General features: G+C 54.7%; 1 protein-coding gene across 1 annotated transcript; it reads left to right on the top strand.

Annotated features, from left to right (window-relative positions):
- Nucleotides 1-826: 826 nt before the first annotated feature.
- PLA2G2C (phospholipase A2 group IIC) lies at nt 827-15,841 on the top strand. The gene is given in 6 exon segments (XM_045034874.1): nt 827-832; nt 2,583-2,638; nt 4,673-4,802; nt 6,409-6,422; nt 6,469-6,548; nt 14,404-15,841. Coding segments are annotated over 6 exon segments (453 nt in total). The 3' UTR covers nt 14,571-15,841.
- Nucleotides 15,842-16,163: the final 322 nt, after the last annotated feature.

Below are 16,163 nucleotides of genomic sequence, written 5' to 3'. Positions count from 1 at the left end.
ACACCTGGGGTGAGTCCCGGCTCTCTCAATTTGCGGGGCCGATAACTCCGCCGGGCTCTATTCCCTGGTGGATAAACTGGGGTTGATCTTCTAAGCCTCATCGGGAGTGCTGAAAGAGGATTTTAAGAGATGGTCCACAACCCATGCTTTAACCCTGCGCTGGCCCTCAGCAGGTTGTAGTTTTGCTTCCGTGTCTGTAACTCGAAGCATGATCAGACTCTGATCATTCATTCATTCATCCATTCATTCCTTAAATGCTTGTTTATTTCCCATCTCTCCATGCCTGGTTTCCTTATCCGCACAAGGAGGGTCATGGCAACACTTCTCCAGCCGGGGGACATGAGGACTTAATGGGTAAATAGACATGAAGTGCTCAGAAGCCACGCAGGGGGGAGAATAAGTGTGACACAAATGTTACCATCCTCACCATCAGTACTAGTGTGCACTGGGGCCTGTGCGGGCCAGTCAGGCACCAGGGACAAAGAGGGGAGCAAAATGGAATGATCTTTGACTTATGCAATGTGCAGGTTCCTTCCTTCTTATTGTCTCCATGGGGGGAAAAAGCCGAGCCATGTTTCATCATTGTCTACATAAGACGAGTTGACGGGTCTGAGAGCATAGCTCACAGAGACCCACCAGCTTGCTGGCTGTTGTCCTAGAGGCTGGCACTGGAGTCCCTGACGGGCCCCCTCCTGTGTTCTCACCCTTCATCAAGTCCCTAGGCCTCCGGCCCTGTGCTCTTGGTTTTAGTTCAGCACAATCCAAAGCACCTGCAAATAATCAGTCCAAAGGAGAGAACCATGGCCGTCTTGCCCAAGTCACGGCCATGAAGGTGGGTGTCTGTGAAAATGCTCTGTAACCCTCAAAATGCCACACGGGCGAGAGCTCTAGGCAGCCAGCCTGGTGAGGTGGAAAGAGCACTGGATTCGGAGGTTGGGACCAGAGGTGAAGTCCTGGTCCTGCCACTTGGCAGCTGTGTGTCACTTGTCTCTGAGCGTTTGCTCCCCACAGCTACCAAGTGAGAAAGCGAGAGGCTCTTTCTGGTAGGGTTGTATGAGGAGCAAATAGGAGCAGAATGCAAATTTAAGGAAGTTCAAGGCCCCCTCAAACACCTCCTTTTGGAGGTGGGTTCACTGCTTCTCACTCTCCATGGGCTTAGACTGGCGTCCCTGGACACAGATCTGCAACAGAAAAGTGCATTCCCAGGAGGCTCCCAAGAAAGACACGTGTCGGGAAGTGAACAGGGCAAGATTGGAGGGAAGGAGGAGTTGACACACAGACACTGATTTCACTGTCGGTAATGCATCCAGGTCTCTTTCTTTGTCTCTCCAAAGCATCATCACCTGCTCGTGTAAAAGACGTGCGTGCCTTCTTCATGGACTAAACCCTCGCACGGTTATTTTTGCAGACTCAGAAGAGGAAAGGGAGCCAGACTGTAGAGATGGAACCTAATTTAAAAACATCCATGCAGCACTTGAAACAGAGGCCGGCTGGGACCAGGTCTGGTCAGGGCCAGGCCTTCCAGCACCCACCAGAATCTTGCCAAAGAGGGTCAAAAGTAGCAAAGGCGCCTGATGACCCTTCCCCCTGCCAGGGCTCTGCAGGAGGACGCTCACTTTGAAGTTTTCCTGGGAAACTTGGTCACAAAGAGTAAATCTAGCCAAAGCCCTGTACCTGCCAAATTCTCTGGGCTCAACGGAGCTATTGTTCATCCTCCAAGTATCAGATTTAGCCTGATTTCTAATGAGCAAGACCATGGGTATTTAAAGAGAGCTGTCGACTGAGCAGCGGGGGCTCCACGGAATGACGGGGGACCCTGAGCCCACGTCCTCCTCTGTTGTCCTGTGGGAAACGGGCCACAGATAGGCACCCTCACCGTTGCTCATAGTAACAAGAGGGGTGTGTTTCGCCATACTGGCGTTTGACTCCACTAAGTGGGTTTATTTGCTTTGTGTGTGTAGGGCCCCGCAAGTCTGTGACACTGGGGGCTGTCTGGGCTCGAGGAAACTGTTCTGACTCTGTTTCTCCATCTCTGCAGCAATCACAGAGACTCTCAAGTTGTGGGGATCAAAAAATGAAACACCATGAAGACCTTATAGAAAACAGCAGCTGGCATTTAGTAACTGCTTAATAAATGTTTCAGATTACTGATAGGTACCTGACCCTCACTCTGTAGGAGGGGCAGCCGAGGTTCCGAGGGGCTAAGTTCACGAATAAGATCCCTGAGTCTGAAGGAGGCAGACACGGGCTAGGGGGAAGGGGGCACCATGCAAATGGGGCTAGACTTCCCGGCACTGGATTTCCATCATGGACCCTAAATATGACTTTCAACTTGGGAACAGAGGAAATGCTGACTTCTCAAAATCAAAAAGAGAAGAGTGGCGGGGGGGGGGGGGGGGGGGAGGGGGGGAGGAGATAAGGTTGCCAAAAAAAAAAAAAGTATCCCTTTGCTCTGAGCCCTGCGCTCTGATTGGGGTTTCGCACCCACATGGCCTCCCCTCTTCTTGGTCACGTTCGGGAGTTCATCTGGCAGACTCCTCGTGAGCAGAGGAAGGTGTGACTGTGGTGCCTCCGACCCCCAGATGTCCTCGGGAATGAAGGCCATTGGGGTTCTCGTGGTCTTTGCCTCCTGCCATAAGTAGAAAGGAGCTGGGAGAGCTCGGGGTGCTGTCCTCGTGTCTGGGTGTCTGTGTCTTGGGGTGGCCCCTCCTGAGGTGGCATCGGGTGAGGGGAAATCAGGTGTCATTCAGAAGAGACTCAAGAGTGGAACAGGTTCCCACCAAACTCCTTCTGCTTCTGTTTCTTCTACAAAAGGGGGTGGTCCCAGCCTTAGGACCTCACAAAACTTCTAGAAAATCAAAGGTTGCTAACTATTTGCTAGAAAAAGGGCCTTTGACTACTGTTTTACCACACGCCCCCTCCGGGACCCTTTTTTATTTTCCTTTGGATGCCAGTTGCCTTTAAAGTCTTGTAGATGACAGAACAAAAACGCAGACCTGTATCTAGCTAGTTTAGGGACAATTAGTTCTCATCAGAAAGGCTCTCTTGTGGTGACTTATGGAATCATGGGTGATTATAGGTCATTGCTACCAGAAGATCAGATAACACCACTCCGCAAAGTGAAAAAGAGCTTCACAGGAAACAGTGTTGGAAACAGTTGTTGGAAAATTCTTTGACTCTGCTCTGGTTAGTTTGATTAGTAGAGATGTCTCCAAACCCGTTTCGCTGCTTCAACAGTGTAGCTTTCGGGTCCCTAAGTCGAAAGATGTCAAAAATGGAGTTCCCGTTTTCCCTCAGTCAGTGGTGGAATTTGCAGTTTTCAAGACCATGGTGGGGGGTGGGGTGGGGGGTCCACGCAGGGAGAACCAGTTCCCTCCTTGGTGTCCCCCACCCCATCAGCGCCTGAGGCACCCCTGACCACAGGAGCTTCCTACCCCCTCTGCAGTGCTTCTGCTTTGGGACAAGAAAACCACAGGAAGTCTCCTGTGAACGCTTCCCAAAACCCTGTGTCTCCATCTCCGTTTTCTTCAAGTTCATGTTTTTCTGTTATTGTACGGCAAAATTAATATATGCAGGTAGTTAAGAAGTAAAATGAGTGAGTATAGCCACTTCTTGGGGCGCCTAGGCGGCTCAGTTAGTTCAGTGTCCAGCTTTGGCTCAGGTCATGATCTCACGGTTCTCAAGTTCGAGCCCCGCATCCGGCTCACTGCTGTCAGTTCAGAACCCGCTTCGGATCCTCTGTCCCCCACCCCGCCCCTCCCTCCCTCTCAAAAGTAAATAAACATTTAAAAAAAAAAGCCACATCGCATCCCTCCCAGACTCCAGCCCTTCTCCTACACCCAGATGTAACTAACCACTCTTAAGAGTTCGATATACAACCTTCTAGGCTTTTCCACACGCACATTTTGAACATTTTAATACAAAAGTAATACATGCTCATTATAAAAAAAAAAAAGACAGCATAAAAGTATATAAACAGTGCCTATCTTTTTCTCCGCCTACTTCCTCAATCTCACTGCCCGGAGATATTGCTATTAAAAGCAGATGTTTTCAAGACATCTCCCCCGTCAGTGGATATGTAGGTGGTGTTCAATTTTTTTCATACCACAGGGGACGCGCTGCAGCAAACATCCCCCAGAATATATATATTCTTTCCCCACTTTTGTAAACATTCTGTAGAAGTAAAAAATTGCTGGGTCCATGTGTATTTGCCATTAAAAAAAAAATAGACTGAGGGTATCTTTTCTGCCTCTCAAGTATTTTGTTTCTCCTGCGAGATTGTAAATGCCTGATGATATTTGGAGAAACTGGCATCTCTAGCTTTGAACTTTTCCCGTTAATGTTGCATTAGACCTAAGGGTGTTTCTGCCTTAGATGGTGGATTTGGGGTTTGTTTGGGTTTTTTTCCACTGGGGGTGGGGGTGGGGGGAAGACCTAGTTGACAGTATTGTCCTGAACATCGTGGAAGCTGGGTTCTCATCCCGGACTAGCAAGAAACTGGCCATGGGACACGGTGTTCCAGCCAGGTTGTCTTCCCCACGACAGGGGCTGGTGATCCCGGCCATGCTCAGGCAGCATGTTTGGGGGTCTCCTGAGGTCCCGGATGCAAGCCCTCTAGTTGCTGGCATTGTTCTCACTGCACCCGCCTTCTTTCCTACTTCCTGCCCTCCAGTGACTTCTGGCAGTTTCAGAGGATGGTCAAGTACATCACAGGGCGGAGCGCCTTCTTCTCATATTACGGATATGGCTGCTACTGTGGCCTTGGGGGCAAAGGGACCCCCGTGGATGACACTGACAGGGGAGTCCAAAGCGCTCATTGGATTTGCACTGAAACTGGTGCCCGAAGGGAGGCAGGAGGTTAGGACGCTTGTGTTGCAAGTAACAGAAGCCCACGGATGGTTGGCTGTCCTGTAGCCGCCATCTTGAAATCCTCGTGTCTGAACAACGTGCCCTGGATTCCCGTTTTGCACCAGACCTCGAGAATTATCTAGTCAGTCCTGCCCAGAGCTCCAGAAACGTTTTCAGTTCTCAGACGTCACAGCAAACATGGTCTTCTCTCAGCAACCCAGTTTTTTCGGCTTAGAGCACAGCAAGACTGCCCTGCTGTCTCCCGGGCCTAATTCCACATTCGGGGAGAGAGAATCCCAGTGGCCCAGTTTGCAAAAGTTGTCCATCTGGGCGAGGCCACATGGCCCAACGTGGCTGCCAGGCCTACTCCTTGGCGTGGGGGTGGGGAGCACGAGCCCCAAGAAAAAGCGGAGGTTGGGGTGACCTGGAGAGGGTACGGGGAGACAGGAACCAGGATAGTTTGCACGTCGTGTGTCTGAAGAAATAAGAAGCAAGGTGTTTCTTGCCGCTTTCAACCCCACGTGGATAAATACGTCCCTGCAGCGGGGCCTCAAATGTCGCTCCTGGAGCTTGAGTCCTCCGGGCCGGGCATGGAATAGTCCAGCTGGAGGGACCCTAGAGTCCTGCGGGGGCACTGACACCAATGAAGTGCCCATCATGGGCCGAGCACTGGGATTGGTGATTCACACCCAGGGCCTACTTTTAAGCCTTGCATCCAGTGGCCAAGGCAGTGTGACTGTCCGTATCCTACAGATGGCGACTGTGAGCACCCACTAAACCAACGTGGCAAAGCCGAAGACACAGCAGCCCCTGAGTGGCTAGGTCAGGATTTGAACAAGAACTTGCCTGGTTCAAAGTCCCGGCTCTTTGACGCTCTGTGCCTCCCCTTCCGAGACCAAAGGCTGGCGAGAATTTTACCACCGTTAGACGACGACGACAAACAGCAGAGAGCCCACTTGCAGGTGGGGACGGCGAGAGGAAGGACCGAAGCGTCTGGCCCAGAGCATCTTCTTTTCTGTGTCTTAGAATCCAGTCCCCGGTCTCTGCTTTCCTGCCCCTCGTGCTCTGGTTGAGACATCCCGAGCTGTTTTCTCTTTGTGGATCTTCTCCCTTCCTGTCCCCGGCCGCTCTCAGCACGGTGAGAACAAGGACTGAAGAGTTATGGGTGTTTTTGCTGACACCTGTCTCCTCAGGGACTGTCACAGTGCTTGGCACATGGTAGATGCTCAGGAAAAAGTCATTACATGAATGACTGAGCCACACGGACCTAGATTGGAGCCCCGTGTCTATCATTTGCCAGCTGTACAGTTTTGGGAAATTCCCCTCTTGGAATTCTGCCACCTCCTCTATGAAATGGGGACAATGATCACCCTTCACAGGGTTACGCTGAGGAGCTAATGGGGTAGCAGAAGGTGCCAGAAAGAGCTCACTAGATGTTAGTGGTTATTTTTGTAGTTTCAGTATTTTCAGGAACTTACCTCCTTACCCTTCAATGCCTTCTCACGCAGGGGAGGAGGCGGGGGAGTCCTTTCCGCTGAGTCCCCAGGGCCCACCCGCCAGGGAAGCCCCTCACCTCTCCTCTCCTCTGGCCCCCAGATGCTGCCTGGCACATGACTGCTGCTATGAGAAGCTGAAGCAATTCGGCTGCTAGCCTGTGCTGAACAGCTACCAGTTCCACATCGCCAATGGGTCTGTGGCCTGTGAGTAGCCCTCTCTGTAGGGAAATGGCTTTGAACCTGGGCCTTTCCTAATGTCTGCCTCCCGGCAGAAGAGTGCTTTGAGACGGAAAGTGACCATTCTAGGAGTCAAAGCTTCTCGGGAGTCTTTGCTTGGTCTCCGGTCTCTCCCGTCCAGCGCCCTCTGCGAGCATGGAGCATGGTGCCTGGGGTATAGTACCTGCTCAATAAATAGTGGCTGACTTGAGACGACGTGGAATCTTGCAGCTTCACCTGGCAACCGTTGCTGTTGAGAACATTCCTCCTTATGTCTGTCATGTGTTAACAAAGCAGCTCGGCTATCTTTCAGTTGAACAAATATTTGTTAAGGGCGACTCCACGCCAAGCGCTAGTAGGTGCCATGGGAGACACAAAAGTAAATAGGAGGGGGACGGGAAAGAGAACTCACATGTCGTTGAGGCCATTCAGGGAGGAGAGCAAAGGACAAGGGTGGGCAAGTACCGAGTGTCCCGCACGTGGGGCGTGGCCCCTAATATCCCGGGGCATGTTCTGGGGCTACCGGGGTGTGGGGTTTGTGGAGGGCAAGTTTGAAGAGCAAGCCCATTTGAAGTCACTGGGCTGTAGCCTTCTTGCGAATGCCGTTGATTCCGGTGGAACCAGTGGTTTGAGTGCCCCTTAGGGCGACTGGCCTCCTACCCCGCCTTGTGGAGTTGCATGAACCGCTTTCCTCCCCGTGTGTATTCGTGCTCAGCTGTGAATGTGTTGGAGTCCACCTGCCTCCTCCCGAGGTCGGGGAACCACCACCTCCCTTCCCTTCATCTCCCCCTTAGAGAGGGTGCTCAGCGCCTAGACCCCAGGGCTCCCCAGCACCCCCCCCCACCCAGGGCCCCAGCTCAGGACACACCCAGATTGACCGAGCAGTACAGCTACACGGTCTCCCTGGTCCAGTGGTGAGACCTGAGCCATGGGGGGCTGCTGGTGGCTCAGATCCCTGCCATCTGAGGCCAGATACAGCCTGGTCTGTTTCTCAGCCTTCACAGCCTCTGGCCCCAGACACACTGTTGATGGGGAGAACCCTCTTTCCAGCATGAGCTCAAGGAGACTTCTGTGTTGGAGCAATCTGGCCATGACTGTGCTCACACCTAAAGCAGTGTCTCTTCTGGGAGGTCCCCAAGGCCACGTACAGGAGATGGGACAGGATCAGGACCTAGTGGAGGGGCAAGGAGAGGGGGTTGGAGGAGATTGCCCCGGAAGTGTTGTTTGCTTTGGCTCACGATGCCCTCGGAGGGAGGGACAGAGTTTCTGACCACCTCTCCCCACCCCTCTGGGCCCCACTTGGTGGGATTGGGGGCGGGACAAGCCTGGCCATTGGCTGTAGGGGGGGACACACAGAAAAGGTGCCCCTGCCTCTTCTCAGCCTGGCACATGGTCCTGCTTCCATATGGTTCCTTCTCATCTCTTTTCGTCTTGATCATAATATCTGTCATGTCAAGTGTTATCTTAAAGTGGTTGAAAAGTTCTCCCTTTTAAAGGAAATACATTTGAGGAGCTCTGTCTTCTGATGCCCCCATAAAGTGCAAATACCAGGAAAGAAGGGAAAAGATGCCCTGAGGAGGGAAGTGGATTTTCAGCAGGTGCAGCCTGTGCGCGCTGTGGTCGCAGCCCTGGAAGAAGCCTCAGCCCTTTGCACCTGCTGCTGCTGCGTTCTTTTTTTTTTTTTTTTTTGAGCATCTTCTTTAGCACCTCTCTTCCCCCTCCCCCATGGGGCCAGAGCTGCAGCCTGGGAACCCAGGAGACGGAGAAGAGTGACCTGGGGGAGAGCCCGGAGCCCCCTCCCCCGAGATGGCACACAGGAACAGCTGCTTGGCACATGCTGGGCCGCGGTAGGCGGTGTGGGCAGGGACTGGGCACTGGGCTGGGAAGTTTAGGGTCTGGGCTGTGCTTTCCATAGATGCCGCCAGGCAGTTAGCGGCTCCTGAAGCTTGAGCAGGGCCCCCGCAGTCCAGAGCCCCGCTTAGGGAGTTAGCACTGGGGTGGGGTGGGGGGACATCAGTATCCCCCGCCTCAGCTGATCCAGCCGGTGAGTGCCAGGTCAACCCCCTGTCCTCCCCACCCCGCCTTGCCAAGCCCCTGCTCCCAAGAGTGGGGCCGGGAGCTGAGTGATCTGGGTTCTGATCCCGGGTCTGCTGCTGATACGTGCTGAGCCCACAAACCAGACACAGGAACATTCACCTACTTGCCCAGCATTGCTTGAGCGCCTGCTGGGTGCCCCTCCAAGGCCAGCGCTGTGTGGGGGCGGGACGCAGAGCAAGGCAGCCTCGGGTCCTGCTCTCCTAGCACACTCCAGAGCTGAAAGCGCCCTTAGAGACCCTCTAGACCCACACCTTATGGTAGAGACAGGGAGACTAAGGCCCAGAGAGGGCAAGAGTGTGATCCAAGTAACAGGCAACATTAACACGCATGTGTCTGGAGCCTTTCCAGGGCTCAGGAACACACTGCTTGGCCTGAGTTTTCTGGGCCTCAGTTTCTTTATCCATGAAATAGGTATAATAGCAGCAGCTGTGGTCTCTGAGCATCTGTGACATGTGCATTACATACCGCACCTTGGACCCCTGTGATACACCCCTGGGGTGGGCATGATTATCAGGAAGGACCCTGAGGCTCAGAGAGGTTAGCGGAGATGGCCGAGGTCACACAGCCAGGAAAAGAAGAGTCACGATCGCGACCTAGGCCGTCTGCCCCCAGAACCAGCGTCCCTGCCTTACACTGCCCTCCCCAGTGGCATGGGGCTGCCAGGAGGGTGGCGGGGGGGGGGACACACTTGGTTGGAGGGCTCACACAGATGCAAGTCTTGTTGTCCTGTGGGCAGCATGCTCGTGAGGGGGCAGAGAAAGGCAGATGGTCTCGGCTCATCTATAACGCCCCAGATCTTTCTGTTCTAGCGCTATGGACCCTGCTAAGAGGCCCAGACAGAGCACATACCTCGGGGTCTGGCAGAGCTGGGTCTGAACCCCAGCTGCACTCCTTCTAGCTGGGTAATTACACAACCATCCTGGGCCTCAGTCTCCTCGTCTGTAAAATGGGGATAAGAGTCTGCCCTTCCTGAGGTTGCCAAAGTAACCCCGCTGAAGGGGCTGGCCCATGGCAGGTGCTTAGGTAGTGCCTTTCCTTTTAGAAGCGGAGACTTCTTTTTGCATCAAAGTTTTCTTTTCCCCTTCGCTTTGGTGGAAGAGCACTGGGATTTTCTTCATCACGGTTAGGAGATTGCTCTGAAGCATTTCCTCTGCACCTGCATCCCCTTGCGCTAACGTCATTAACTCCCTAGAGAAGAAAAGCTCTCCCCTCCCCCCACCTCCGGTTACTCTGCAGTTCAAAGAGCTGCCTTGCAAGGGTTAATGCCCCTCCCCTCCCCCCAGCCTCCAAGTTCTGAAATCCTGTACCAGAGCCTGGTCCCGGGTTGCCTAGCAACCAAGGGCTGATCTGGGATGTAGTTGGTGAGCAGGGAAGGGGAAAGGAGAAAAACAACTTGGCCTGTCCGTGTCTTTAAATGTCACCGGAAGATCCGTGCAGAGAAAGGCCTGGAACCCAAGCCCTGGGGCCAATTTGCCAGGTGGGGAAGGCTGCCCTCGGGCAACCAGGGAGGTCGTTATCCCTCCTTTGACTGGGCTTACATAAGCACTTGGCATTTGCAAGGGACTTTAAGATTAGCCCGCGGAGACGCCCCCTCCTCCACCCACACACGCATGTGTGGCTTGTGCAGGGGCTGTGGGAGGCCAGCCAGGTTCCAGCCGGAGGCATGTCGGAGCCTCTGCCCTTCTCCCTCTGCCAAAGAGGGAAGGTGAACATGAGAACCACTGGAATTTGCAGTTTGCAAAGATCTTTCTCAAGCACTGCTGAATTGATCCCTCACAACACTTCCGTCCCTGACACATCACCCCTTTTCCTCTCCTAGCATTGGTCTCCACCTGAAATTACCTTGTTTACTTAGGCTTCCCCTCTCTCGCCAAACCAAATGTGAGTTCCAGAGAGCAAGGAACAAGCCTGTCCTGTGGGGGTGTGGGGGGCACTCATCCTCACTGGAACCCATAGAGAGGGACGCCCTTGGAGCTAAGTGACGTGGGGTCTGCTTGCTCAGACCTGTACCCCCAGGTCCTAGCCAAAAGCCAGGCACATGTTAAGAACTCAGGACCTGTCAGTTTGATGAGTGAATGAATGAAAACCTCATGAGATAGTTAACATAAGTATCTGTTTCCTGATTTGAAAGCGGAGGACACAGGCTTGGGGACACGCAACTTGCCTGAGATTCTAAAGCACACACAGGTGGTGGCTCTGGCCCGAGAACCGGGCGTCCCGGGTCCTGGGACGGGGACCCTTTCTCTGACCCACAGACCGTGAGCGTCCAGGCAGGCAAGCTGTAGCACATAGCGATGGAGTGTTCATTGCGTGTTCAGAGCTGAAGACGTCCGATGAAAACACAAACTCCCTGGGCAGAAAGAGCCTGCCTTCTGGGAGGAATCCAGCTCACAAAATATTCAGAAGTAAAGTACACTCGGGTGTTGACCAGTGCTATGACAAGGTGACAGGCTACAGAATGATGACAACAGAAGGAGGGAAGGCTGGCTACTCCAGGTGGTCTTTGGCTAGTGTGGCAGGAGCAGAGGCAGCGGGCGGCCGGGGCTGGTGTCGCACAGGGGAACGGGTTCCTTCGTGGGGCTTGGGGGAGGGGCAGACAGGGAAGGAGCTCACTGCCTCCTCCAGTGGCAGGGGAGGCTGCCGGAGCATTTGAAGCGGGAAATGATAGCTCTAATGTTGCTCTAGACAGATCACTCTGACCACTGTCCGGGGTGGTTGGGGAGCAAGGGAGGAAAGATGGGGCGGTGTCAGTGAGCTGTTTCAGGAGCACCGGGGAGAAGCTACCGCAGATGGTAAAGTGGAGGGGAGAAGTGCCAGATGCTGGGTGTCACGGAGGTACATTGTCAGGGCCTGCTGATGGGCTGGATGTGGGGTGGGAAGGAAAAAGAGACTGAATCCAAGGTTCTGGGCCAGGGCGGCCACAGGTAAAGTGTCGTCTATTGAGTTTCTGCAAATGGGGAAGAAACAGCCGTGAGAACACAGCAAGGAGTTCAAGATGCGAATCAGACACCCACCAGTGAGGGAAGTCGGGTGGACCCGAGCACATTGGAGTATTGAGCTCAGGCGGGACACTGGGCTGGGATGAGAACCCGAGAGTCATCGGCACTGTGATCGGTATTGAAGGCCCTGCGATCGAACCAGAGACTCAGGGAGAGAATTTGGAGAGCAGGGAGGAGGCCTGGGACGCAGGCAGGTGGCAGCCTCGGCAGGAGGCTGAGTTCACGGAGGGCAGCGATGTGGAGCGTCCTGCTTCATCCTATTTATGGGAGTCTGTCGTGGAATGAGAAAGAATGCCCTGAAGCCATGTTCCTCTCTCATGCCTCAGTTTCCCTGCTAGCAAACTAGAAGATGCAGGAACAGATTCGGGTTTGTCTTTTGAAAAGATGGCTTGCAAACAGGGCATTTCTCACCTTGGGGCTGCCTCTCCTTCCGGGTCTTAAAAGGCCTGGTCCTGCCACGGCTGCATGTCGTCAACCCCTGCTCGGGATCAGTTTCAGCAGGCCTGGGGCCCGGGAGAGCATCAGAGGTCACACTGCGCGTCAGGAGAGGGTCCTACTCCGTGCATCGGCAAGGACAGGACAAAGTGAGAAAAGGACGGGAAAGTGAGCGAAAAGACAAAGGAGGTGTGGAGAAGTGAGACGGTAAAGAAGAAGAGAGAAACAGAAGACAGAGATAACCAGGAGGCCAAGGCAGAGTGAGAAAGGTGTCTCACTTCAGGCTTCCAGAAAGACAGCGCCGGGGTGAGTGACAGCACAGGGTGCCAGGCCCTTTCCGGAGGAGAGCCAGGCTGAAGGGGGCAGGGCCCTGCACCCTGAGAACACCAGCCACGAGACCCAGTGGCAGACCCTTGGCCCCTGCAGACTGTGGTGGCCATCCGGGAGGGAAGCAAGGGGCATGCGTGAGGCAGTCGAGGCGGGAGACCCAGAGGGGATGGGGCGTGGCTTGGGAGGGGCTCCCGGGGGAGCTGGGGCCTGGAGGATCCTGGAGGATGCTCACAGATGGGAAGGGGGAACACGAGGGCAAAGGTGACCCAGGTGTCAGGGAGGGTGGGAGCGGAGGGAGCCCAGAGCCAGGGGCGCGAGCATTCCTGGCCCATTTCCAGTGGGTGAGTGGAGGGCGCAGCTGAAGCGTGGGGTGGGTGTCGACGTGCCTTGAGAAATCAAGTCTCCAGGGAGACGTGGGAGGACAGCTTGCTGCAGGAGTTGGACTTTGGAGGGAGAAAGGCAAACAAACAGAGGACAGTCAGCACTGGATCTACCTTCAAAGGGCTCTTCTTCCCGGATGCACCACTGCCATCACCAGAAGCTCGTAGGGAGCACTCCGTGCATGCCGCAGCCAAACCACTCTCCCTGTAAACAGGGAACTGGGGTGCAGTTCTCTTGAAAGGGGAAGCCACAACCACACACACACACACACACACACTCACACACACACACACACACACACACACACACACACACACTTCAGCTCCAGTAACTAAATAAAAGATCCCCATCTAGTGGTAGCTCGGCCAAAGGGCAGACACTCAATCCCAAAGGCCCAGAGGGGCTTCATTCGCTTATCAGGGACTGTCGGTTGAGCACCTACGACATAAGGAGCATTTGCTCCGCATGCTGGGCATACTGTGACGGACGAGACGGGCAAAGCCCCAGCCTCATAGAGCTCACACTCCATTGAGGAGGGATAGACGGAAGCAAGTGAATGCTCAAGAGATGTGCGGGTTGTGCAAAGCACGATGAAGGCAATAAACGGGGATGCGCGGGAGGGGGGCTCCTGATCAGGGGTCAGGGAGAGCCTGTCTGAGGAGGGGGCATCTCATCCCAAACGATGAGATCCTGGTGAGAGGTGTTTTAGACAAGGAGAATGGTGAGAGCAGAGTCCCAGGACAAGACCGAGCCAGGCCTGTGACAAAGTGGCCAGTGTGCCTGGATCAGAGCAAAAAGCCAAGGCGACGGACCAGGTGGGGAGGCTGGATCATAGCAAGGCTTCCCTGGAGACCCCGGTGAGGATTTGGACATCCTCCCCCCAATACTAGGAAACCCAAGGGCTTGAAGCAGGAGAGTGGTCCTGATCCAGGCTGCAGTTTAAGAAAGTCCCTGTTTGTTTCCTCCCATTAGGGAGGAAGAGCTGGTGGCGATAGGGACGGGGGGAGGGTAGCGGCCAAGAGGGTGGAGACAAGAGGGCGGAGAGCGAAGTATTTAAACAGAGAAATCAGCGGCGCTGGCTGTGGACTGGATGTGAAAAGTTGGAAGGCGGGTGGGGGGAGCCCAGGCTGCTGCTCGCTTTCTGGCTTGAGTGGGAGGTGGTGCCGTCTGCGAGCTTTGAGCGTGGGTGAAGGCCGGGTTGGTGGGTGGGGGCAATGCTACTTCAAGTGTTCCTTTTTGAACGTCTTAAGTTGGAGATGCCTAAGGCGTCCGAGCGAGATGGCCAGCAAGCAGCTGGACATTGGTGAGTCCCGAGAGAGGGTCCCTTGCCCTTGGCCTGCGCGCTAACTCAAGGCACCCCTCTGTGCAGCCCCCTCCCCCTGCCCTCCTCATTTCCTTCCAGGCTTCTCTTTCCCCACCCCCCCCCCCCCCCGTCCTCGTGGCATGTCCAGGTGTGACTGGGGACACAGCGAAAGGACGAAAGAAAAGGACTCCCCGTTTCTTCCCTGTTTTCAACCCCCGACCCCTTGTAGCAAGCCCCCTGTTCTCCGCAACCTTAGGACCAAATGGAGCCCCCCCGGTGGCCCTCTGTCTCTCTGCAGGTACATGTGCCCTCGGTCCCGGCGTCAGCTGTCTTTGTGGGCTGCGGGCATGTGAGTGTGACAAGCAGTCTGCATACTGCTTCAGAGAGAGCCTGCCCACCTACAAGAAAACCTTCAAGCAGTTCTCCACCCGGCCCCACTGTGGGAGGCGTAAACTCCAGTGCTAGGCAGCCACAGGCCCCTGGCCGGTCAGCATGTGTTCCGGAGTCACCCTCCCGGGAAGCCTTCTCATGCCGTCCCCAACAGGCTCCAATGGTGGCTGCAGCCACCATTCAGCACAGGGCCTAGGGTACTCCTTCGTCACTCGACACCAGAGGGCTGCAGACCAGCAATGGAAAAGATAAGACCCTGGCATGTGAGGGAGGGAGACTGCCCGTTCACATGTACACAAATAAATGACGCTTTCTGATAGTAGTAAGTGCTAAGAAGCAGTACCGCAAGGTGACAGGGTAGAGAGATGTTCCCAACCCCCATCTGGGAATTCCCAGGAGGGCAGAGGACCCAGGATCTGCCCTAAACTCCCCCTCCGCCCCCACCCCAAAATCAGGATGCAGGGCGGACTTGGGAGTGGGGCACACGACCCAGATCCAGCCGGGGACAGAGCAGGGACCCTGCAAAACAGGGATCCAGCCAAGGATCCGAGAAGCATGCTTTGGACTTTTTTCTCATTTGCTTGGGTTCTGCTCTCTGAAATCCCTCTGGTGGCAAAAATTAAGGCCACTTTCACCTCTCAAGAGACAGAGCGTGAGAACAGCCACATCCAGTCCACGTGGATGTCGGGGCCAGGAAGACGTCAAAAAGTTGGGGAAAGATGGCCTCGGAAGAGTGCGTCAGAGGGACCCGAAATTTCCATCCAAGTTCAGGAGGCCCTGGAGATATCAGACTCCGATGCTAACGAACACCAAAGTCGCCTGACGTGGGCGGATTCTGTTCTTTGTCACACCCACGTGGCGTGGTAGGTTGCAAAATCGGCCGCACAGCTGTCCTCTCTGGAGGCTATGCCTCTCTGTATCCTCGCCTCTCGTGGAGGAACGTTTCCCATCAGGAAGTAGAGTCTGCTCCTCCCAGTGGTTGAATCTAAACTCTGTGCTGACCTCGTGAATTACTTTGGTCGACGGAACGCAGTGGAACGTACGAATGGTCGGTCCGCCAGTTCCGAAGCCCAGGCCTCAGCAGGTCGGGTCTCAGGACACCTGGCGCTGCTGAGAACAAGCCTGGGCTGACCCGCTGGCAGACGGGGCCCAGAGTGTCAGTCCGGCTGTCTCAGCTCAGACCTCAGACATGTAAAAGCACCCAGCCAAGGTCAGGCACGCCCACTCATTGCCGACCATGACCCACGAGAGAAGCTAGCTGGAACCAAGGCAACCGCCCAGCTGACCCCGGGCTAAGTGGCCGATTGCAGAAGTGTGAGCTGCATAAAGGCTGCCGTTTTAAGTCACTAAGTTGTGGTGTGGTCTGTTATACAGTTAGTACTCGCCGGTCTTCGTTCACGGCTCGCTGAGAACTGTGACCAGTTCTCTGCACTGCGCTGCACGGGGAGGCCACAAAACGTTGTGCACATGGCCCCTGCCCCTCACCTTGTAGGTCTGGGAGGAGAAAGGCTGTGATCAAATATAATAAGGACGAACGCACAAAGGGCTGTCATCACACAGTCATCCAACAGATGTTTATTGAGCCCCCACTACGTGTCAGACACAGTGCTGGGCAGTAACGATTCAGAGATTTAAAGAAAACAAACCACATCAGGTCTGAATATCCTG

This window comes from Felis catus, chromosome C1 (assembly GCF_018350175.1).
Source record: "Felis catus isolate Fca126 chromosome C1, F.catus_Fca126_mat1.0, whole genome shotgun sequence".
NCBI classification, from domain to species: Eukaryota; Metazoa; Chordata; class Mammalia; order Carnivora; family Felidae; genus Felis; species Felis catus.
Note: the sequence above shows the minus strand (reverse complement) of the source record. Positions and strands in the feature narration are given on the sequence as shown.